The sequence below is a fragment of the Suricata suricatta genome, chromosome 3, assembly GCF_006229205.1.
Source record: "Suricata suricatta isolate VVHF042 chromosome 3, meerkat_22Aug2017_6uvM2_HiC, whole genome shotgun sequence".
NCBI classification, from domain to species: domain Eukaryota; kingdom Metazoa; phylum Chordata; class Mammalia; order Carnivora; family Herpestidae; genus Suricata; species Suricata suricatta.
Window position 1 is genome coordinate 173,580,980 of NC_043702.1, and position 21,538 is coordinate 173,602,517.

Below are 21,538 nucleotides of genomic sequence, written 5' to 3' on the forward strand. Positions count from 1 at the left end.
TCCCCGCCTGCTCATCCTGCAGGGTCCTCCCCCACCTGCTCCTCCCTGCAGGGTCCTCCCCACCTGTTCATCCTGCCGGGTCCTCCCCACCTGCTCCTCCCTGCGGGGTCCTCCCCGCCTGCTCCTCCCTGCAGGGTCCTCCCCCACCTGCTCCTCCCTGCGGGGTCCTCCCCGCCTGCTCATCCTGCAGGGTCCTCCCCCACCTGCTCCTCCCTGCGGGGTCCTCCCCGCCTGCTCATCCTGCAGGGTCCTCCCCCACCTGCTCCTCCCTGCAGGGCCCTCCCCACCTGCTCATCCTGCAGGGTCCTCCCCCACCTGCTCCTCCCTGCAGGGTCCTCCCTGTAGAGACAGCAGGTGGCTGGGATCCTTGAGCCCAGGCGCGGAGCCAGGGTTCTGGTGCTCGACCCAAAGCAGGGCTCCCGGGGCAGAGGCCCAGAGTGGGCACATGGCCAGGGGTGCCCCCTGCCTACACGGGGCAGCACATCATGGATGCCTGGTCTGAGCAGCCACACTGATTCCCAAATCCCAGTTCCAACACACAAGCTCTCAGGATTAGCAAGACTGCAGAGTAAAACGTCTCCCTGTTGGGTCTGGAGTGGGGCGGCCGCCGCCGGCCGTGCCCTGTGGGAGGTGCGGAACCAGGCTGGCCGCGCAGCCAGTGCCCCTGCTCTCTGCTCCCTGGGACGCTTGCTAACCGGAGGGAGCAGAGAGGGTCTGGTGAAGCCTGCCTCCTTGCTGCCGAGTTCGCACCCCTGCATCCCGCACACCCGATGTCTAGGAAGCCAAGTGGGAAGCCTGCACGTGCCCCAGCGGCTGGCCCCGCTTGCCCCGCAGCTTCGTGCTCCCGCGCAGGCTTCTGAGGGGGCGGCAGGGAGGACGGCGGGCCAGGCGGCGGCGAAGGCGAGGAGGGGCTGTGGCAGCATCTGCTGCGTGCCCTGGGCTGCGGGCCTCACCAGCCCTGCCTCCCTCTGCTCTCTTCCAGCCCCTGAGAGTGAAGGTCCCAGAGGTGTTGCAGGCTGAAATTGGTAAGTCGGCTCACTGACCGGTGAGTCTCGTCCTGGGCAGCCCTCCTCTAGGAGGAAAAGTGGGAAGCGGTTCCCCCAGAGCGCCTCACGGTGGCTGACGCACAGCGCAACGAGACAAGGCCCTGCCTGGGAGCCCTGCCCCGGGAGGACGTGGCCCCATCAGACCTGAGCCATTTCTGCCGCCCCGCCCTGGACCTTCCTGGGCCCAGTGGGGCCATCTGTACGGAAGGGCGGTTGGACCTGAGGAATTCCCAAGTCTGGGTGATCACCAGAATTCCTGGGGGGAATTGTTGAAAATCCAGAAACTGGGACCTTTCTCCATTCCACCCGGGGTCGGGATCTCCGGAGTATTTGTGTTTCCGTGAATTCCTTACTGAAATGCCGGCAGTGCGGGCCCGGTGTGGACCCAGTGTGGACCCGGCAGCTAGGAGATTGCTCCGTCCCCAGCTCGTCCTCACGCCGTGATGAAGAGCTGGGGGGGGTGGGGGGAGGCAGCCTGAAAAGCGGGTCCCAGGCAGCTTTCTAGAGGACGGGGTCCCACGCCGCCTTCAGAAAGTGTGCTTTGTGGACCGACCAAAGGCCAGCGGGCGGGCAGGCCAGGTGCCGCGCAGGTTCTGCTGGGGGTTGGGGCCGTGAGGTGCTTGCCTCTGTCGGCCTCCACCTTGGCCCGGTGGCCACAAGGACCAGGAGCTTTGCGCCTCGGCGTCAGAGGGCAGCCCCTGGGCACATCTGGCCGACAGGGCTTCATTTGTCCACACAGCAGAGCCTCGCACATCCAGAAAAGGTTTTGTGCTTGCCTTGGTGCCTGGACAGCAGGATTCAGGAGTGACCTGCTGGGTCTGGGCCTCGGAGGGCTCAGCAGGTGTGGCCCCTCCTCCTGACACCGTTTCTTCTTCCCTGGGTTCCCACCAGACTTGCGTCTGCGCAGCAGCGAGGACATCTGTGCCGCCCTCCGGGAAGCCCAGGAGGCAGCCATGCCCGAGATCCAGGAGCAGATCCAGGACTACAGGTTGTGGGTCCCCCTGGGCTCCCCCAGCGTCCTCGCCCAGCTGTCCCGTGCTGAGCGCGTCCCATGCGCGCCCTTGCCTCGCCGCTTCCGGGTGTCTGCTGAGCACGCATGTCTGCTCTCTTCCTTCCCCGGCTTAGGACGAAGCGCACCCTGGGGCTGGGCAGTCTATATGGTGAGAATGACCTGCTGGACCTGGACGGGGACCCGCTCCGGGAACGCCAAGTGGCCGAGAAGCAGCTGGCTGCCTTGGGAGATATCCTGTGAGTGCCCACCCCGCACCCCCCGGACGCACCAACCAGACCCCAGTGTTCTGTGCCCTGTTTCCCGCTCTCGCCCTCAGCCTCTGCCGGCTCCTCCCCGGGAGGCAGGGAGGGCCCGGCTCTCCTGCTGCCCTGCGCGGGCGAGGGCTGTGGGCACTCGTGGGGCTCCCCATGGAGCTCTCTGCTCCCCTTCCGAGCCCTCTTCCTGACCGTGCTGCCTCCTGCCTGTACATCAGCGTGGACCCCGGCATGAGGGCCACGTGTGGGCCTGCAGGGGGCAGACCCGCCAGGGGACGGGCGGGTGAACCATCTTCAACGTGTCGGTTCGGTCAGGCGTCAGAAGACCGTGGTCAGGACTTCTGGTCTGACTGACAGGAACTTTGGCTCGACTGCGGTGACTGCGCCTCTCCTGTCCCGCCTTTCCAGCACCACCTGCGTGACTCTGTGGGGACACCTCAGGCTCAGGGGCTTCTCCACACAGTGCTATAGGATGCTGGGCACAGCTCTCGAACGACAGGAGGTGGACTGGGCTCTCCGTGGTCCGTCAGCACCGGCCGTTCAGTGTGGCGATGGCTGCGGGTCCCCTAGGTCCCGGGCGTGGGCTCACGTCATAGCGGGAAGAGAAAGCGATGTTTAATAGACGAGGAAGGCCTGTCGTGTGTTGGAAATAACGAAGCGGGGAGAGAGGCCAGAGGAGGGGCCGGGCGCCCCAGAGCCGGTGGGCGGCCGTTTTAAACAGAGTGGCCAGGGCCAGCCGCCCCCAGACAGCGACACTGGAGCAACTGCAGGAAGTGGGGCCCTTGTCCTTGAAGACGGCTGGGGACAGAGGCAGGGACAGGTAGGCGCGTGCGTGACCTTCGGGGAGCGGCGGAGGCCAACGCGGCCTGGGCAGGTTGAGCGGTGGGTGCCGACGTCAGAGAGGTGATTGCGGGGGGCAGTCACAGAGCCTGAGGACAGGCGGGCGGACTCTGGTTTTCCCTGGCCGCACGGGAGCCCAGGGGCAGGGCTGGGACCAGGGCAGGGGTGCCGCGGGCCGGGAGATGGGGTCGGAGTCCCACATGCATTCTGACAGTAGAGCAAGCAGGCATCTCCTAAACGCGGGAGCGTGGGTCGGGGAAGACCCCACAATTGCACCTACGCGCTGGAAGGACGAGGTGCCATGGCCGAGATCTGGGTGGCCGGATGGGGGGTGGGGGGCAGTTCGACGTGAGTGCTCGGAGGTGCCACCGCAGGTGTGCATCTGGCAGATGAGAGACCTGCTGCAGACGACGTGACACGGGCGCATGTTCCGGAAACAAGGCCTGACCTTCAGCCCTGGATCTTTGTGGGCCTCGGTTTCCCTGGTGGTTGTGGGCAGTAATGACCCGGCCACTCCAGGCACAGGGGCAAACCTGGCTGAGCTTGTCCCGAGGCACGTTACTGACGGCAGGCTCCCCGCTCAGGCTGGTCTCCACGGGCACTTTGAGAACTCGATCAGTTAACGTGTAAATAGCTTAGGACAGTGCCTGGCCCAGTGTGCCTCCTCAGCGGGGAGGTGCTGGCGGCCCCCGCTCCCCCGGACCACATCAGAGGCTGCTGGCCTCATCCCCTTGTAGCGGGAAGGACTTCTCAGTCCCTGCACGAGGCCCAGAGGGAGCGAGCGCTCTCACCTCCTGAGCCCCACGCCAGCGTGGAGGCCTGGCCTCCCCGCCCCCACGGCCCCCATCCTCCATGCCTGCGTGGCCAACGCGCCTGTGCCTTGCGGCGCCTCATCGATTCTTTCTTTGTTCCAGGTCCAAGTACGAGGAAGACAGGAGGTGAGTGGGCATGCGGTGCGTTGCCATCCTTCCTGTCACAGGGGCCCTGGGCATTGAGGTCACCATGCGTCCAGGCGTGGCCCCAGGTGACCGTGTAGCCGTCACGGTGGAGTTGTGAGGTCCAGGCCCCTGACGCTCAGGGACCGCCACTTGGGGCAGGGTCTGCCCTCACCCCAATGTGCCCGGAGCTGGCCACCTCATTTCCACCTCAATTAGCTCTGTGTCCCTTCCGCTTTGATCCCATAAGCCTCCCCGAGAAGTGATGGGGACAGATGGGCCTGCATCAGCAGCCCCCAGGGGGAGCTGGGAGCAGTGCCTCTCCGCTCCGGCACAGGCCTTGGGGTTCCTGCAGCCCACACGCACATCTGCTCCTCGCGCAGCCAGCCTTGAAGAGAGCGTGCAGGCACTTGTGCGGGAGGGAAGGCAAGCGGGGAGTCTGAAAAGGAGGGGGAGCCGTGGCTGAGGACTTTGCTGCACTGAGTCCACCAAGTGCGTGGTCCGCCTCCTGTGTCCAAAGCCAGAGACGCTTCCAAACTCGGGCTCTGGAGTCTTCCACGTGCGGCTCATGGCAGCTCCATTTCATCCTTCTCTGTGCCAGGGGTGGGAGGGCGGTGAAGGCAGAGGCGGCTGGCATTTCTCCCCTTTACCCTGCCACCCCACCACGTGTGGATGCCGGGGACAGTGGCCGTGGGCCTCTGTCGGCCCTCCAGGCCTGCCGGCTTGTCCGCTTATGTTGCGGGGACCTTCCGCCGACCACTCTTTCGTCTCCAGGACACGTTTTGCTCAACGGGAGAGTTGGGCCTCTCCCAGGACTCCTGCCAGCCCAGAGTCCCCCTGTGCCCCCCGAGAATTCCAGGCCTCCTTCCCAACACCCCAACCCGTCGCTCTCCCTTCACTGCCCCCGCCGGGTAGTGGGCTGGAGATGGGTCGGAGTAGCTCCAGCCCCGCTGCCCACCGGCGGCCACGGCCCGAGCTCTCTGACCGCCCGCTCTGCTTCCTCGATCACAGCGCCCCCATGGACTTCGCCCTCAACGCCTACATGAGCCACGCTGGGCTTCGTCCTCGAGAGGCGCGGCCTTCCAGCGCGGCCGAGAAGGCCCAGGCGGCCCCCGACAAGGACAAGTGGCTGCCCTTCTTCCCAAAGACCAAGAAGGTGACAGAGCTGCCTAGACCAGTGTCCTCTGGTGTGGTTCTCTGCATGAGGCCAGCCTGGGAAAGCCACTCAAGACTGCACTTGACCCCACTGCCTGGGCACAGGGTGGGGGGCTGTGAGAGCCCCCAGGCGAGCGCGTGCTGGTCCGGGAGCAGGCAGCAGTCTGCCTTCCGGTTAGCCGTTTGGGGCGGGCCATGGGGGCAGCGGCAGCGAGGAGTGGCCGAATCCAGGGCTGGGGACCTTCTCTGAAGCCAGTGTCTCCTGTCTCAGCAGAACAGCAATTCCAAAAAAGACAAAGAAGCCCTGGAGGACAAGAGGCGAAACCCTATCCTCAAGTACATCGGGAAGCCCAGGAGCTCCTCGCAGAGCAGTGAGTCCTGGGGGCGGGGCCTTGGGTGCAGCCACAGCCCCATCACCCCCTGGCCGGCGCGCCCTCACTCTGAGACCGCCGCCCCACAGGCAGGCTCCCCGGGGTACGGAGGCCAGCCAGGCTGTGCCGGTCCCCGGGCCTCAGTCCAGAAGCTCAGAGCCAGTGTAGCCACCAGCCAGCCATGCAGAGGAGTGCCCGCCTCACAGGGCCACTCCATGGGCAGTAAACGCCCCTGTCACCGTCACCAGTGGGCCTCCTCTGTGCCCTGGACGCGTGCTGGGGGCAGCTGTGCGCCCCCGATGGGAAGCCAGACGTACTGGGAAGCAGAACTAGATGCGGTGGGGGGGGTGCCCAGCGGCTCCCCTGCTGCGGTCACTTGCCTGACACTCGGCTAAGCCTGTCGCTGGTCTGGAACTTGCTGCTGGCCTCCTGGTCAGCATTTTCAGACCAGTATCAGTCTTGGGAATCTGAGAAGGGCCGCGGGGTGGGTGGTCTTTTCGGAAATTGCTGCCTGGGGGCTGCGGAGGGGGGCTCTTCCAGATCAGACCTGATCTTTGCCACTCGTTTTTCATTCTCCAGCCTGTTATAAGTTTTGTTTTGACTCTTGAGACGTTAATTTGACTTTTCATGGTTTACTTTTGTTTTTGTTTGTTTTCTTTTAGCATTTCATATTCCTTTGTCCCCTGTGGAAGGTAAAAGGACCATTTTCTGTGGGTTTTTCTTTGCATTAGCTTTCAGTTTTCCATCTCTTGAGTCTGTCTTTCTGTCTGTCCTGTCTCCCTGTCCCCCGTGCCTCACTCCGTTTCTGTCTCCCGTGGGTCTCCACCGTGCTGCAGGGGCCTCCCCAGGGGCTGCTCCTGGGGGCAGCACGGAGGCCCGCCTTCCGGCCATGGGCCCTGCTCTGTCCCTTTGTCACGTCCCAGGGAATGGGCTCCGTCCGAGGGCCCGGACCCCCGTGTGCACGAGCCTTCACACATTACAGCGTCCTGCACGAGCTTCTCAGGAGCTTGTCTCGACTGAAATAACACAAATTCTCATTTTTGACAGTTACACGGGGTTTCTTTTGTAAACAGTGAGTCTCTTAACAGTCCTTGGGGGCCTTTCACCGTCTGTCCCTTGCTCTGCTTAAGCCCTTGAGCGAGGTGCGTCCACCGCTCCTGACTTGAGGTGGACCATGAGGCATCACCGCAGTAGTTAGAAGGACCCCTGCTGTCTGCGGGGTCTCGGGACGTCACGGGGCTCCGCGCTGGGAACACACATGGACCCAGGGAGGCTGAGAGCCTGCGCTTGGACGAGCTCGAGACTCATCAGTGAGGCCCCCACAGGACAGTCAGGCGGTCACTGTGCGCAGAGAGAGCAGTGCGAGGAAGTCAGGAAACCGTTCGGTGGCTAGAACTCTTATTATGTGAATCGGTGACTAAAAATAATGATTTTCAGAATTATTTCAAAGTTACTAAATTCCTAGACTCATGCTACTTCATGGAGTTTTTTTTTACTTTTGAGAGAGCAAGAGAGAGGGCGTGAGCAGGGATGGAGCAGAGAGAGAGGGAGACACAGAATCTGAAGGAGGCTCCAGGCTCTGAGCCGTCAGCACAGAGCCTGACACGGGTTTGAACTCACAGACTGTGAAATCATGACCTGAGCCAAAGTCCGATGCTTACCCGACTGAACCACCCAGGCACCTCTCATTATGCTGCTTTTTAAAAAAGTGTTTTTAAGTTTTGAGAAAAGGCACATAAAACAATGGAAAAATAAAAGAATGGCCTTGAAATCCAGGGCCCTTAGATCTCAACGCACACTTCCTCCCGTCCACCCTGCCCAGGGGAGGCAGGAGCAAGCAGCAGCTTCGAGGGACAGGTGCCCAAGGACAGGGCGAGGGCTCGGTGTCCACCATCTCTGGGTGAGCTCTTTCCGTCGTAATCCAGTGAGCTGGTGCGGCCTCGGTTCTCGAGTTCCCAGGACGTCAGCAAAGTCGGCGTCCGGATCTAAAGACCACTCGGCCCCCAGAGGTGGTTGAAGGCCGTTTAGGACCCTCAGCTCTCGCCCCTGTTCAATAGCGACCATATCCGATCATTGATGATAAGGAACTTACTTTCCCATCCGTGTCACTGTCATCCAGAGAATGGAGGAAGGAGAACAGAGGACACCAGCGAAAAGTGTTCTCATTTTAAAAACCGTGTCCCTTTCTGCCTTTTGTCCATCCCATTACCCTGACTTGATCCAGTGATGGATTCTGGCTCGGCCATGCCCATTTCTCATCACGGGCTGCGACTCTGCCCTGAGGCCAGGCACGCAGGGGAGGGAACGCTGGGCCCAGCCTGGTGGCCACCTGTTATAAAGTATTCACAGGCCCCCCGCCATCACCCAGCCGGGCTGCTCAGGCCGTGACTGCGGAGGTGACCCTGCGACAGGCAGCTCAGGCCCTAGTCTCCCCGGCGGGCACGCTGCCCGGCTCCTGACGCAGGCCCCTTCTGCATCTCTGGAAAACCGTTACCCCGGCTACCTGCCCGTGTGATACGAAGTGTGAAGACATCAGCTAGACGTTCCGTGTCCTCTGGCCTGGAAACTACCTGATGAAACCTGAGTTTAGAGACCTAGGCAGGCTTGTGGGTTTGCATGGGTGGGACTCTGGTTAGTGCGGGTAGGACTAGGGCCTCGCCTGCACCCCCTTCCCCTCGCCCCCCGCCCTTCCTGTTGGTCTCAGGCAGATCGGCCTCTGCAGCCCGGCTCCGGGCTGATGTCACTGCATCTCCGAGGAGGAACCTTCCTCGGGTGTCCTGGGAGCCCCGTGACTTTCGTACCTGCTCTCTGTTTCTTTGAGCAGCCACAGCCCTCTTTTGTCTGAGCTTCAAACGGGCTGTAATTTGAATGCCAGAGAGTGACCACTTCCTCTGTCTACCTAAGACCACCCCACTCGCTGATAATAAAGGGTCTGATTCATTAAAGATGGCAGCGACCAGGGGCAGGGACTGAAAGAACAGGAAGGAAAGTCGAGAACAGAAATAATGAGCTCGAAAAGTAATATAAACTTGGGAAATGATTGATGTGACCTGGCAACATGGCCAAACTACAGATAGATGCGTTTTGGGTGCTCCTGGCCGGTATTTTATTCTGTATTTGGCCCTTGGGAAAAATCTCGTCGTAAGTTAAGCCCAAGAGTCATTGTAATAAAGAACGTGAGAGCCGAAAGGAATCTGCGCAGGAAATATACCTCCAAACTGTCTCATTTTGCACGTGAGTGAGAGAGTGCCACCCCTGCCGCTCTCGGGGTTAGTGGGAGAGGACCAGGAGCTAGTCTAGAGGACCGCCGGCGGCTCCCGGCCCCCAGCCCCATGCTGCTGTCACTCATGCTTGCTCACTGCTCTGCTTCTGGGCTGAGGGGAGCGAGGGTCCTGAACAGCAAATGGCGGCCCTTCATCGTCTTTCTGCTTCCAGTCAAGCCAGGCAACGTGAGGAACATCATTCAGCACTTCGAGAACAACCAGCCCTACGACGCGCCGGAGCCCGGGACGCAGCGGCTCTCCACAGGCAGCTTTCCCGAGGACCTGCTGGAAAGTGACAGGTAGCAGGGGCCACGCGGGACTCGCCGACTCCCCACGGAGGGGAGCCTGGGCAGGCCGCGCAGCAGGGCCAGTTCCAGGGATGTCCCCCCCACTCCACCAGACTAATATCCCCACCGCAGAACTCGCGGCCCCTCCACGGCGTCCAGAGAAAGACGTGCCGTGTGTCGGGGATCCGGCCAGCGGAGGACGAAGCGGGGCCCCCGACCCCCCGGCCCGGGGACTGCATGTTCTTTACCATTTCCTTTAGATCCATCCCCTGACTGCTCGGCAGCTAGGGGACATTACGGAGTAGCCAGTCCGGACACCCTAGATGGCAGGGCTAGAGAAGACGGCGGGAGTGGCAAGGGGCGGTCCTGGGGAGCCGGGTCAGGCGGGGCGGGTGAGGAGGGCGCTGGAGAGCGGCTCTGCTGGCCGAAGCCACCTTCAAGAAGGGGATGCGCAGCTGTGCCATCTCGTGTGTTCTCCGTCTTGACCATGTTCTAGTGCAAACCCTGGCCCGGCCTTGGGGCGTGTTCCTGGACTCGTTCTGGACAGGGCCGTGAAGTTCTCCAGCCAGTGCTTAGCGAGCACGTCCTGGGGTTGGAGAGTTCCGCAGGGCCTTTCGGTCCCCTGGGGCTGTAGTGGGTGGAAGTAGCACACGTGCGCACCCCGTGGGCAGGCACGGGCCAGGTCACGAGGCAGCGGCCGAGGGCGTCCAACCGTTTCACCTGTGAAATGGCGACGGCCCAGTGGTCCGCCATTCCTGCTCACACGCACGGGCCTGCTGCTCGCGGTGACCACCGCAGGCTCGGCACCCGTGGGGCCTCTGCCGAAGCGACCGCACACGAAGCTGCCAGGGAAGGTGAAGGCTGGGTGTGTCCTGAGCCGAGAGGCCCGGCTCTCGTACCCCAGAGCGAATTGAATGCGTAGATTACGGGATGCCACGGGTGCATCAGACATATATGACCCCAGCGTCACAAGAAAGTTTGTAACTTGCGCCCTTGCAGCTGCCAGGTGACAGGCTGAGGCCCCAGATCCCGAGGCCCCCGGCAGCAGGAGCGTTAGGCCTTGCCAGCTACACGCTTGCTGGCAGCCTTAGCAGAGACGGCGGGTCAGAGGTCGGCAGACGCACGAACCCCCAGGCCTAGAAGGCTGTATTCTAGGGATCGGGGGCCAGGGGCAGGTCGCCCCACTGGTTGGGAGAAGGGTTGCTGGTGGAAGTACGGGCTTGGCAGGCTTGGCAGGCTTGGCGGGCTTGGCTGGAGGCAGAGGTCGGCTGGCAAGGTGGCTTCTGACCCTCAGGACCCCAGGGGCAGCTCCGTTGGGGTCCTTGGCAGCTGAGAGACCCGTGATAAATGGAGACCTGGGTGCTCGCCCCCTTTGCTATAGCCCCTTGCTGTGCTCTCAGCTGCCCACACTCCACAGGCCATCCCCAGGCCTAGAGGCAGAGGGCAGGAAGCAGACCAGTGAGCAGGTCTGAGGGAAGCGAGCCAGCAGGGCCGAGGAGGGCAGCGCCTTCCTGGGGCAGCCAGGAGTCAGGGACGCCAGCCGTTTCCCCGATCACATGCTGCAGGACGCGGGAGAGATCACCACTGGCCGGCAGCGTCTCCTCCCGCCGAGGAGTCTCTGGGACTTGAGACGCTGAGTCTTGTCTGTGGGTCTTTTGGCCACACATGGCCCCCCGCTGCTCAGCAGACAGCCCCCCCGAGCCCGCCCGACCCCAGGAGGGGCGCGGAGCTTCGGGAGGATGCGACGAGATGAGAACAGAAGATCCCTGGCCGCCGCCGCTGGGTGGGCAGGGCCCGGCCACAGACAGAGCCCCCAGCAGGGCGCGGAGGCTGGCGCGAGCGCGAGGGACGTGCCTGTGCTCCCTGACGGAGACCCCTGGGAAAGGAGAGTTCTGCCTCCAGCAGGGTCCTCGGTGGGGGCTGAGCTGCTCCGGAGCCGAGGGCGGGATGGACTGGCCCCCAGACAGCCCAGGACCGGGGCGAGGCCCTCATGGTCCCTGACAAGGGCCCGTGGCAGCCTCGGCTTTCCTGGAGGGTTGGGGTCTGCGGCACACACACCCCAAGTCCAATCCTCCCGGCCCCCGCCCTCCCCTTCCCAGTGGGTCACAGGGACGATGAGAGCGAAAAGAGCCCGTGTCTGTCGAGCCGGCCTGGGGAGGGGCAGGGGGGCGCCTGGAGTCCTGGCAGCAGACGGGGGCTTGTCCGGGACGCAGGCCCCCTCAGCTGCTTGCCCTGCTTCCCCCAGTTCACGCTCAGAGATTCGCCTGGGCCGCTCGGAGAGCCTGAAGGGCCGGGAGGAGATGAAGCGGTCTCGGAAGGCCGAGAACGTGCCCCGCTCCCGCAGCGACGTGGACATGGATGCAGCTGCGGAGGCCGCCCGCCTCCACCAGTCAGCCTCCTCGTCCGCCTCCAGCCTCTCCACCAGGTGGGCAGGGCGCGGGCAGGGCGCGGGCAGCTCAGCCGGGCCTCTCGGGGCAGGCGCGGCGGGGGCTGAGGGCTGACTTCTCTCCGCAGGTCTCTGGAGAACCCAACCCCCCCCTTCACCCCCAAGATGGGCCGCAGGTGAGTGGGGTGTCCCGGCTGCCCAGGTGTGCCTGTCGACAGCACCGCTGTCCCGTGGGCGCGGGGGCAGGAGCGACGGGGACAGGCCCCGAATGTGCGTCCTTCTTCCACTTCCCCAGGAGCATTGAGTCCCCCAGCCTGGGGTTCGGCGCAGACGCCCTCCTCCCCCACCTCCTAGAGGACGACCTGGGCCAGCTGTCTGACCTGGAGCCGGAGCCAGACGCCCAGAACTGGCAGCACACAGTGGGCAAGGACGTGGTGGCTGGGCTGAGCCAGAGGGAGATCGACCGGCAGGAGGTCATCAATGGTGAGCACGGGGCAGCGCTGACTTGGGTGAGAAGGGGGCAGTTGGCCAGGTGGCTCCCCGGGACCGGCCCAGGCCTGAGCTGCCGTTTCCGCATGGGCCCTGGGGGAGTCACCCTGCGATCTGACACCAGCACTCAGTGTCCTCGGAAGTGGCTTGGGGTGACAGTCGTTACTTTGGATGCTCGCTGACCCCTGCGCTTTGTGTCCCTCCCGTCCTGTGACTGCACCGCACAGAGCTATTTGTGACCGAAGCCTCCCATCTGCGCACCCTCCGGGTCCTGGACCTGATCTTCTACCAGCGAATGAAGAAGGAGAACCTGATGCCCCGGGAGGAGCTGGCCCGGCTCTTCCCCAACCTGCCTGAGCTCATAGAGATCCACAGTGAGGGGCTGCCCTCCCCGCCCGCCGTCTCCCCCACACACACCCCTTCTCTGGCCAGCCTTTGGTGTCTGTCCCCTTTTCTCCATGTGCCAAGGCCGCCCTGAGCAGACAGCCCTCGCCAGCTCCCTCTGGCGGACAGCTCGAGATGCACCCTAAAGCCAGTCTTCTGGGGCCCCTGGGAGCAGAATGGCTGCTGGAGGCCACAGGCCTCTCTGATTCTTCTCTCCGTGCCCCAGATTCCTGGTGCGAGGCCATGAGGAAGCTCCGGGAGGAGGGCCCCATCATCAGAGACATCGGTGACCTCATGCTGGCTCGGGTACGCGTGGAGGACGCGGTTCCCCTTTCCCACGGGGGTGGCGGGGGAGGGCAGGGGTGCGAGACCTGGGCAGCGTCCGTTTGTGCTGCAGTTCGATGGCCCTGCGCGGGAGGAGCTCCAGCAGGTGGCTGCCCAGTTCTGCTCCTACCAGTCCGTAGCCCTGGGGCTCATCAAGGCCAAGCAGCGCAAGGAGAGCCGGTTCCAGCTCTTCATGCAGGTGCTCCCCCGCCCCTGCCCCCCTGCGCTGACCCCCACCCCGCCCTGACCACCTCCCTGCCCCAGCCGCCCCCCCTGCCCCAGCCGCCTCCAGAAGTCCATGTGCGTGTAGCTCAGTGGAGCCGACCAGGGCCACCGGGGGTCTGCTGGGCTGCTCTCCTGGTGCCCAGGGGCAGGCACGCCGGCCTCTCCTCTCCACCTGCAAGGGCAGCCCAGCTACCCCGACACCCATCCACCCCCTCGTCCCACGCCGCCGCCTCCAAAACACTGGCACATGCCCACTCTCGAGACAGACCTGGCTTAGCAGTCAGAAGACCGTGTTCACCTCCTGGGTCCTGTCTGCACATGGGGGGTGGGGGAGTCTCTGTTTCCCTGCACCTGCTCTGTGGGGCTCGTTTGACCATATCCCCTCCTTGGATTGTCTCCCGGCCCCCACCAGTCTCTCCCTAAACCTTTCTGGGTCACCCTCTGGGACCAGGACCCACTTGGCGTTTTCATACCCATTCCGGTGCCAAGCCCATAAGCCAGCTCCTCACCGCGGGCTGTCCTCTTTCCCCGTCTGTGCCCCTTCCGTCCAGGAGGCGGAGAGCCACCCTCAGTGCCGGCGGCTGCAGCTCACAGACCTCATCGTCTCGGAGATGCAGCGTCTCACCAAGTACCCGCTGCTGCTGGAGAGCGTCCTCAGGCACACGGAGGGTAAGGGAGGCGGGGGAGGGCATCTCAGGCACACGGAGGGGAGGGGCGGGCCGGGCCGCACTCAGACCTGGCCCTAGAGCTGGCCTGCCCGGTGACCTCCATGAGTCACTTGTTCGAAGGTCACGATCACAAGTGTGCTTTGGGGAGACTAAGGTGCTGAGCAGGGAGAAAGGGCGCAAGGCTCGCCCCGAGCCTGGGCGCAGACGGCTCCGTGCAGCACACGAATGTACGGCCATGTGCGCTGACTCCAGAGGTGTGGGGGTCGTGCTAAGAGGGACTGACCCCAGGGGCGCTCCCTGGGGCTCCGAGCTTCCCTCACTGCCCTTGAATTTGGGGCATTGGAGTCAGGGTATGGAGTGTGGGGACCCTCCCCCGGCCTGGATGGCGTCCTGTAAGCAGTAGTTGCCATCAGCCAGTCCCAAGATTCCCAAGAGCTGGCTCTGACCTCCAGGACACTCAGTGACAGTGCCCCTTACATTTGAGGCCCTGGAATTAGGTGGCTCGCGGCCACCGGTGACCAGGGTGCTGGGCTCTGACACAGTCATCGGGCAGGGGCCCCTCAGCACCGCCTCTGCCCCAATCGGTAGGTGGCACCTCTGAGCACGAGAAGCTGTGCCGGGCCCGGGACCAGTGCCGGGAGATCCTCAAGTACGTGAACGAGGCCGTGAAGCAGACGGAGAACCGGCACCGCCTGGAGGGCTACCAGAAGCGCCTGGACACCACCTCCCTGGAGAGGGCCAGCAACCCCCTGGCGGCGGAGTTCAAGGTGGGGGGCGGGGACTGCCGCACGCGTGGGGGCCACCCTGGGGGCGGAGCCAGCTGGGGCCTGGAGGGACGTGGAGCAGGTGGCCCGGCCAGCAGGGACCAGACGCTGGAATCCGCTTGGCCCAGTGAGGGCTGGGGAGCACGTTGAGAAGGGTCTGGAGCGAGGGAGGCCCAGGCAGAGCGGACGCGGGCATGACACTCAGCCTCACGGTGGCCTCTGTCCTGCCCGTGACCCCCATCTGAGTGTCAGGGCAAAGGCCCGCCGGCACCTGGCTCTACACCAACGGGGGGCACAGGAGCGAACAAATGACGTGTTTCTCACAGAGCCTGGATCTGACCACCAGGAAGATGCTCCACGAGGGGCCCCTGACCTGGAGGATCAGCAAGGACAAGACCTTGGGTGGGTGCCCCGCCCTCTGGCCTGCATGCCGTGCCGGGGGAAGGGGCATGGGACTCTGGCCCAGTGTCGCTGGGGGCGGCGGGGCAGAGGGGACTCCTGACGATCCCCCCCCGCCCCCCGCCCAGACCTGCATGTGCTGCTGCTGGACGACGTCCTGGTGCTGCTGCAGAAGCAGGACGAGAGGCTGCTGCTCAAGTGCCACAGCAAGACAGCCGCCGGCTCCTCCGACAGCAGGCACAGCTTCAGCCCCGTGCTCAAGCTCAACGCCGTGCTCATCCGCTCCGTGGCCACAGGTGCGGGAGGGGTGGGGCGTGGCGGGGCCCCCACAGACAGAGGCAGTTCAGAGAGCAGCCTGATGTGTGCGGGAAGGGGCCCTGGGCCCTTTTTTAAATTTTTTAAATGTATTTCTGAGAGAAAGTGTGGGCAGGCCAGGGAGACAGAATCCAAAACAGGCTCCAGGCTCTGAGCTGTCAGTCCAGAATTTGATGCGGGGCTCGAACTCATGAACCTTGAGATCATGACTTGAGCTAAAGTCAGTTGCTCAACCAACGGAGCCCCCCCGGCGCCCCTGGGCCCACTTTCTTCACCCATGATTCAGGGCAAGGCCTCCTGGCCTCTGGGAGTTGTGGGCGGCAGCGAGTGTGAGGCAGAGGGAGTGGGGGGCCCCATGAGGAGGGACTGAGTGTCCAGAGCTGCCCCTCGCCTTCCTGTACGTGCCGCCGTGTGTCCTGCTGTGGTCCCCATCCCAGGTCGAGGGTCAGAGTTTCAAGCGCCTGGTGGCCCTGGCCGGGGCTGCTGTCCCAGCTCTGCCCCCCTTCGCAGACCCTTCCCCCTTTCTCACACAGACAAACGGGCCTTCTTCATCATCTGCACGTCCGAGCTGGGCCCCCCCCAGATCTATGAGCTGGTGGCGCTGACGTCATCGGACAGGAACACGTAAGGACTGAGGGCCTGGGTCGGTGTGTGTGAGCCGTGGGCAGTGAGGCCAGGCTGAGCAGCAGAGGACGGGGCGCAGGCATGGGTGACAGGGCAGGTGTGGTGGGCTCGGGGGGGCCACCATCCTCGCCCCCAGGGGTCTCCAGTGTGGACGGTGGTCCTTTCCTCCTCCCCCACCAAGCACGGCTGCCTCCAGGGCGTTACTCACGGCGGCCACACGAGGCAGCTGGATCAAGTGAGCGTCTCAACATTGGGGTTGTCACCTGTGGGTCTTGCTGCCTGTCCAGGGCTAAAGGCAGAGCAGACAGGGAGTGCTCGGCCTGCAGGGAGGGGCCCTGTGGGGGGTGCGCCCGTCTTCACCACCCGCCCTCTCTGTTCCTGCCGGGCCCCAGGTGGATGGAGCTCCTGGAGGAGGCCGTGCGCAACGCCACCAAGCACCCCGGAGCCACCCCGGTGCTCGCCCATCCCCCGCCCCCGGGCGCCCAGGAGCCAGCCCACCAGAGCCTCACCCCTACCAGGTGCTCACCCCCAAGGGACCCCCATCTCCGCCTTCCGTCCCTGTCTGCTCTCCCCTAGCCTGGCTGCCTAGGAGACCGCGCCTGGGCTGGGGTGGGGGTGTCGGATTGGGACCAGGAGGAGCTGGCCCATCCTCCTCTCTAGGCGGTCAACCCATGGTCCCTTTCTGGACCAGAAAGGGACCACCCTTCGGTGCCCATCCTGACGCGGGAGGCCAGGGTCGAGTCTGTGAGCTCGCCCCTCTGGCGGGCAGAGCTGCGGGTGACGTGTGCTCGTTTCCCCCCGCAGGGTGGGACTGGACAGCTCGGAAGTGCTCCGCAGCGACCCGGGGCCTGAGGAGCTGTCTGGAGGTGTGTCCCTAGGACCATCCTTGTGGGAGCCCTCCGGGTCATTGTTGGTGGGACAGGTCAGGGGGTGGTCGGGTGTGGCGTGGGCTGACGGGAGAGGTCGTCGGGGCCAGAAGCACGAGGTTTGGATCAGAACGGAGAAGTGACTGAGCAGACCCGAGCAGAGGAGGGACCCGGCTCCCCCAGCCTCCAGCCAGGCGTTTCCCCAGGAACGGCATGCCCAAGGGACAGCGGCCTGCGCTCTGGGCCGTCTCCCGCCGTGCTGCACCCTCTAACCCGCGTGGGGGGCTCGCTGGGCCTTATTACTCCTCCGCGTCCCTCCGCCAGAGCTTAGGCTCCGCAGCAGCAGGGAGCCTGTGTCCTCACGGATGTCTGCCAAGGGCTTGGGACAGCGTCCGGTCGCAGTCCTAGTGGGGTTCCCTAAATGTTTGTGGAATGAGTCTGCGTCCTCCGATGCCTGAACCCGAGCTGGACGAGGGTGGGGTCCGCCCTGACGTGGCTTCATTCCCCCTCCTCATGCCATCCTCCCGCCCCAAGCAGGCCCTGGGCCCCAGCAGAAGGTCACGGGGAAACACCAGGTCCCGCTAGAGGATCCCGAGCAGGAGGGCAGCACGGAGGAGGAGCTGGGCGCCCTGCCCCACCCTTCCGCGACCCTGGACTCAGAGGACACGGGCCACAGGACCAGGGGTCACATCCTCCTGTCCCTCCCAGCGCCTCTGGCCGTGGAAGGGCTCGCTGAGGCAGCCCTCCAAGACGGTGAGTGTCTTCCGCCTGCTGGGAGCCTCTCCCCGGCCATGCCTGCGGAGAAGGGACGCAGAGCCCTGGTGATCCCCTGTCCTCACGTGGCTCCGCCCTGTGGGGAGGGGGCAGCGCCCCAGGCGCGGTGTGCCCGGGAAGCCAGCACCCTCTCTCCTTCCAGTGGAGAGCCTGCGGCGCCTGATCCTGTGGGGCCTGCTGCCCGGTCACCCCGCGGGAGCACAGGCTACCGGGGAGCCCAAGGACGACCGGACCCCCACACCTTCCCTCACGAGCAGCACCTCTCAGCCCCGCGGGTCCGGCTCCCCGGGGCCGGAGAGGGACCAGCCAGAGCAGGAGGACGTGGCTCTCTGCTCTCTGGAGCAGCTGCCCCCACGGGCCAGGAACTCTGGGGTCTGGGAGTCCCCCGAGCTGGACCAGAATCCAGAGGAAGAGGCTTCAAGCACAGAGGCAGCAGGAAGCTACAAAGTCGTGAGAAAAGGTGAACAGGTGGGGACGTCCACTGGGGAGACCGGCGTCGGGTTCCCAAGGTGGAGGCGAGCCTTCCAAACGGCCCTGCACCCGGGAGAGCGTGCGCCGAGGCTCCTTAGCCTGTCGCCTAACACCCACGTGACCATAGGCAAACTCACAAACCCTCTCTGAACGTCAGTGTGCAACACGAGGGCGTCGCCCAGCACCCGGCCCGGCCCCGCTAGCCTTCCCCACAGACGGCCCGCCCTGAGGAGGAGACGAGGCTCTCCTTGGGGGCCTCAGACCCGGGACAGGTGCTCGCAGCCACCCCCGCAGCTGGTGGCCATTGTGGGGGCGCTGGGGCACAAGAGGCTGCAGGGCAAAGCTGGGGGTGCTGGTGAGCCATTGTGACGGTGCAAGAGCCCCCCAAGTTGGGGCACCGTGGGTGGCATTGAGCAAGAAGAGCCCAGACCAGCTCAGGATGGAGACGGGGGCGTGGTCTGCGGGGGGCAGCAGGAACGGTGCTCACAGAGCCATGGGGTCCCGTCCTCCCCAGGGCTCAGCTCCGCCTCCCCTCGGCCTGAGGTCTGCCCTCCCTCCTGGGTTTCTGGGCACTGCCCTTCCTTCTCTGCGCTTCGGTGAGCTGGTGGCCGAGGCCTCCGGGCCCCCGGTGTCTGCACACGCGCCTGCGTTCACTGTGTTCTCCCTTTCTTTTCCTTTCCTGCCGCCTTCTCCCACCTCCTCTGTCCTCCCTTCTGGTGTCGGCTCTCCCTGGTGGTGGTGCTGGCCCAGCTGAGGTGGCGGGCGCCAAGGCTGTCCCCACACTGCCCGTGAGCGGCCAGTCAGGGACTGAGCCAACTGAAGCGGAAGGCGGAGCCACGGCCACGGGTAACGAACTTCTCGGAGCTGGAGCTGGAGCTGGAGCCGGGCTGGGTCTGGAGCGCAGGGCCTGCGGGGCTCTGGGGGTGGACCCCTGCCTGCAGCCACGGGCACCCCCCCCCACGGCGCCTGCCCTCCCTCATGGGACTGGGCTAGTCGAGCCGGTGCTGAAGAGGGTGGGGAGCACATGCAGCCTGGCACCCGCCGCCCTGCTGCAGTGTCACTGTGGAAAGAGGCGCACGTGGCATCCCAGGGCCCTTGGTGTCTCTCCTCCTCCCTGCTCCATTGCTGCCTGATCCCCTCCTTGGGTTGAGGGGTCTCTAGGACCCTGCAGGTGGGCATAGGGGCTGTGTCCAAGTTCAGCGGTAGAGCTTGAGATGGGGCAGATGTGACGGAGCCTCCTTTTCCCAAGTGCCCACAGCCAGCCCTGCCTGCTTGCCCCCCTCCAGGAACAGGGGGCTCTCCCTAACCTCTCCTGTTGAGCGCCTCCCCTCGGTGTGTGCCAAGCTTAGCAAAAGTGCCATCTAGAAGGCTTTCTGGAGGAGGAGGGCTTACAGGACCGGTGCGCAGTGTGAGGCCAGCAGGTGCCCCACCGGTGCACGTGGGGAGCACCAGGGCCAGAGGGTCGGCTTCGGCCAATCCCCCGTCAGCCTCCTAACCTCCTCCTCTTGCTGCGGGGACAGGGAACTGTTTTTACGTCAGCATGCCAGCAGGACCCTTGGACTCCACCACCGACCCCTCGGGGGCGCCCGCCAGCCCCTCCCAGCCTGACGGCCTCCCTGCCTGGCAGACAGAGCCTCGGCTGCCGGGGGAGGGTGGCCGAAGGTGCCCCAGCCGCTCCCCGCCCAGCCTGGCCCTCCGGGACACAAGCGGCATCTTCCACACCATCGAGCAGCTCACTGTCAAGCTGCACAGGCTCAAGGTGAGGGGGGGCCAGTCCCTTGTCCCAAGGCCCATCACCCCCAGGGCCCTGACGTGCAGGACCGCGTCCCACACTGCCCTGCACCTCCTCCAGGACATGGAACGGGCCCACAGAGAGCTGCTTTGGTCCCTTGGGGGACAGTCGGCTGGCGGCACCACCCCCGGGGGCAGTTTCCATGCAGAGGCGACTAGATGGACAGACAGCTCCCTGTCATCTCCAGCCAGGGATGCCCTGGTCTCAGACCCCAGGGACAGCCACCAGCCAGGGCCGTGCTCTGAGGACGGTGAGTGTGGCAGTGCTCTCTGGGAACCCACGTGGGGGGGAGGGCTCTGTGAAGGGGCCTCCTCACCCCCACCAGGCACATCCGTTCACACCGTCAGCTTCAAAAGGGATCTTTCCAGGGAATCCCCACGGAAGCTTCCCTAAAAGTGGGAAGCTTAGTTTTGGACCCCATTTCCTCAGATTAGAGAGGCTGGATGGGGGGGGCTGCTGGTCTCCCCACTCAAACCTGCTCCTAACAGGTGGGCCAGACCCAGCCGGGAAGGCGGGGGTGGGCCAGGGCACAGCACGCAGCCGCCCCTTCCCCGCCCATTGGAAACTCCACCCTCGCCTCTGGAGCTTGCAGGCTGTGCAGGGAAACCCTGATGGGGAGGCTCACCCCGAGGCCGGCCCCTCACTGCCCCTCACTGCCCTCCCCGCCGCCCCCACAGGCTCCAGCACGCCCCTGGAAGACAGCGCTGCACACACAGCCTCGCCCTCAGGACTCTGAGTGTCCAAACACCAAATCGTCCGCGTCCCCACTCTCCCCCGGGACTGGCCCGAGGCAGGGGCACAGAGCAGGGGCACCCCAGACCGCTGCCCCATGGTAGAGGTGGTCTAGCCGAGCCCCCACGGGAGACCCAAATGTCCCTTGGTCTGCTCAGGTCAGGGTCAAGTTCAGTGTGTCCCTGCCTCCCTAGCCGCCTCCACGGCCTGGCGCCCTGAGCAGGCCCCCAGACCCGAAGGTGGCAGGAGGCGGCTCTGTGTAAATGCACTTTCTTCCTCCCCTCCCCTCCCTGCAGGACCCCGGGGCTGGGGTCGGGTGCCTGCACCCCTGCCCTCTTCGTCACTTTGGTTTCCTATAAATATGTATGTACCGTACGTGCATCTTGCTCTGTAAATAACTGACCCGTTTGTGGTGTTGGGGGGCCAGAGGCAGGGACAACAGGGCGGCCGGTGTCTCCTAGTTAACAGCCCAGCTCCGGGGAGCAGGGGTCAGAGCTGAACACGCTGGTCCCCTGCGGGCAGGAAAGTGTCCCCGCCGACCCGGCCGACCCGGCCCAGGCCAGAGCAGCTCCCTCCCGGGACTCGCCTCTTCACGGGAACGCCCGTCCCCACCCTGTCCTTCTAGAAAACCAGTGTATCAGGTACGGCCCTGAAAGCTGGGCCCCAGGAGGTGGGGTGGGAGTTTGGATGCCGGAGGCCCTGCACTAACCCAGGACCATCCCCGGGGGCCCCCACACCACTGGCCCCTGTTGCCGGGCCAGCCCCCCACCCTAATAAAATATACACACTGTGCTAGGTGTATATATACATATATATATAAATATATACATAATATATAAAATAGAGATGGAAATGATTGTTTTCCTGTTAAAATAATGTATACTCTTATTTTCTTTCTTTCATGGTTAAGATTTTTTTTAAAGAAAAGTTAAATATTCTTCAACCATGGTGGTGTGCGTGTGATCTCTGCAGCTGCTCTCAGAGAGGACACTGGGGCGGGTCTGAGGCAGCCCCTGCCCCCCAGACGCAGCGCCGGCCAGAGTGTCCCCGAGCCTCTGTGGGGGAGGCCCGCACGCGGGGCCAAAGGGCGAGAAGACACAGAGCCCCCCCCCCCCCCCCCCACGGAACGGAACCCCTGCAGGGCCTGGGCAGGCCTGGCTGG

General features: G+C 64.4%; 1 protein-coding gene across 1 annotated transcript in view; it reads left to right on the forward strand.

Moving 5' to 3' along the window:
• ARHGEF11 (Rho guanine nucleotide exchange factor 11) overlaps positions 1 to 21,221 on the forward strand; it is a 69,980-nt gene extending 48,759 nt beyond the window's left edge. Inside the window, exons 16-42 of the mRNA XM_029935941.1 lie at positions 983 to 1,025; positions 1,938 to 2,034; positions 2,172 to 2,294; positions 4,067 to 4,090; positions 5,099 to 5,243; positions 5,517 to 5,613; positions 6,276 to 6,305; positions 9,049 to 9,175; positions 11,409 to 11,588; positions 11,678 to 11,725; positions 11,845 to 12,032; positions 12,266 to 12,412; positions 12,649 to 12,728; positions 12,820 to 12,945; positions 13,523 to 13,640; positions 14,228 to 14,406; positions 14,730 to 14,805; positions 14,931 to 15,098; positions 15,651 to 15,741; positions 16,134 to 16,259; positions 16,546 to 16,607; positions 17,145 to 17,360; positions 17,524 to 17,841; positions 18,603 to 18,698; positions 19,373 to 19,611; positions 19,705 to 19,894; positions 20,322 to 21,221. Of these exons, the coding sequence (XP_029791801.1) occupies positions 983 to 1,025; positions 1,938 to 2,034; positions 2,172 to 2,294; positions 4,067 to 4,090; positions 5,099 to 5,243; positions 5,517 to 5,613; positions 6,276 to 6,305; positions 9,049 to 9,175; positions 11,409 to 11,588; positions 11,678 to 11,725; positions 11,845 to 12,032; positions 12,266 to 12,412; positions 12,649 to 12,728; positions 12,820 to 12,945; positions 13,523 to 13,640; positions 14,228 to 14,406; positions 14,730 to 14,805; positions 14,931 to 15,098; positions 15,651 to 15,741; positions 16,134 to 16,259; positions 16,546 to 16,607; positions 17,145 to 17,360; positions 17,524 to 17,841; positions 18,603 to 18,698; positions 19,373 to 19,611; positions 19,705 to 19,894; positions 20,322 to 20,380 (3,393 nt within the window). The 3' untranslated portion in view covers positions 20,381 to 21,221. The remainder of the gene's footprint in view (positions 1 to 982; positions 1,026 to 1,937; positions 2,035 to 2,171; positions 2,295 to 4,066; positions 4,091 to 5,098; positions 5,244 to 5,516; positions 5,614 to 6,275; positions 6,306 to 9,048; positions 9,176 to 11,408; positions 11,589 to 11,677; positions 11,726 to 11,844; positions 12,033 to 12,265; positions 12,413 to 12,648; positions 12,729 to 12,819; positions 12,946 to 13,522; positions 13,641 to 14,227; positions 14,407 to 14,729; positions 14,806 to 14,930; positions 15,099 to 15,650; positions 15,742 to 16,133; positions 16,260 to 16,545; positions 16,608 to 17,144; positions 17,361 to 17,523; positions 17,842 to 18,602; positions 18,699 to 19,372; positions 19,612 to 19,704; positions 19,895 to 20,321) is intronic.
• Positions 21,222 to 21,538: the final 317 nt, after the last annotated feature.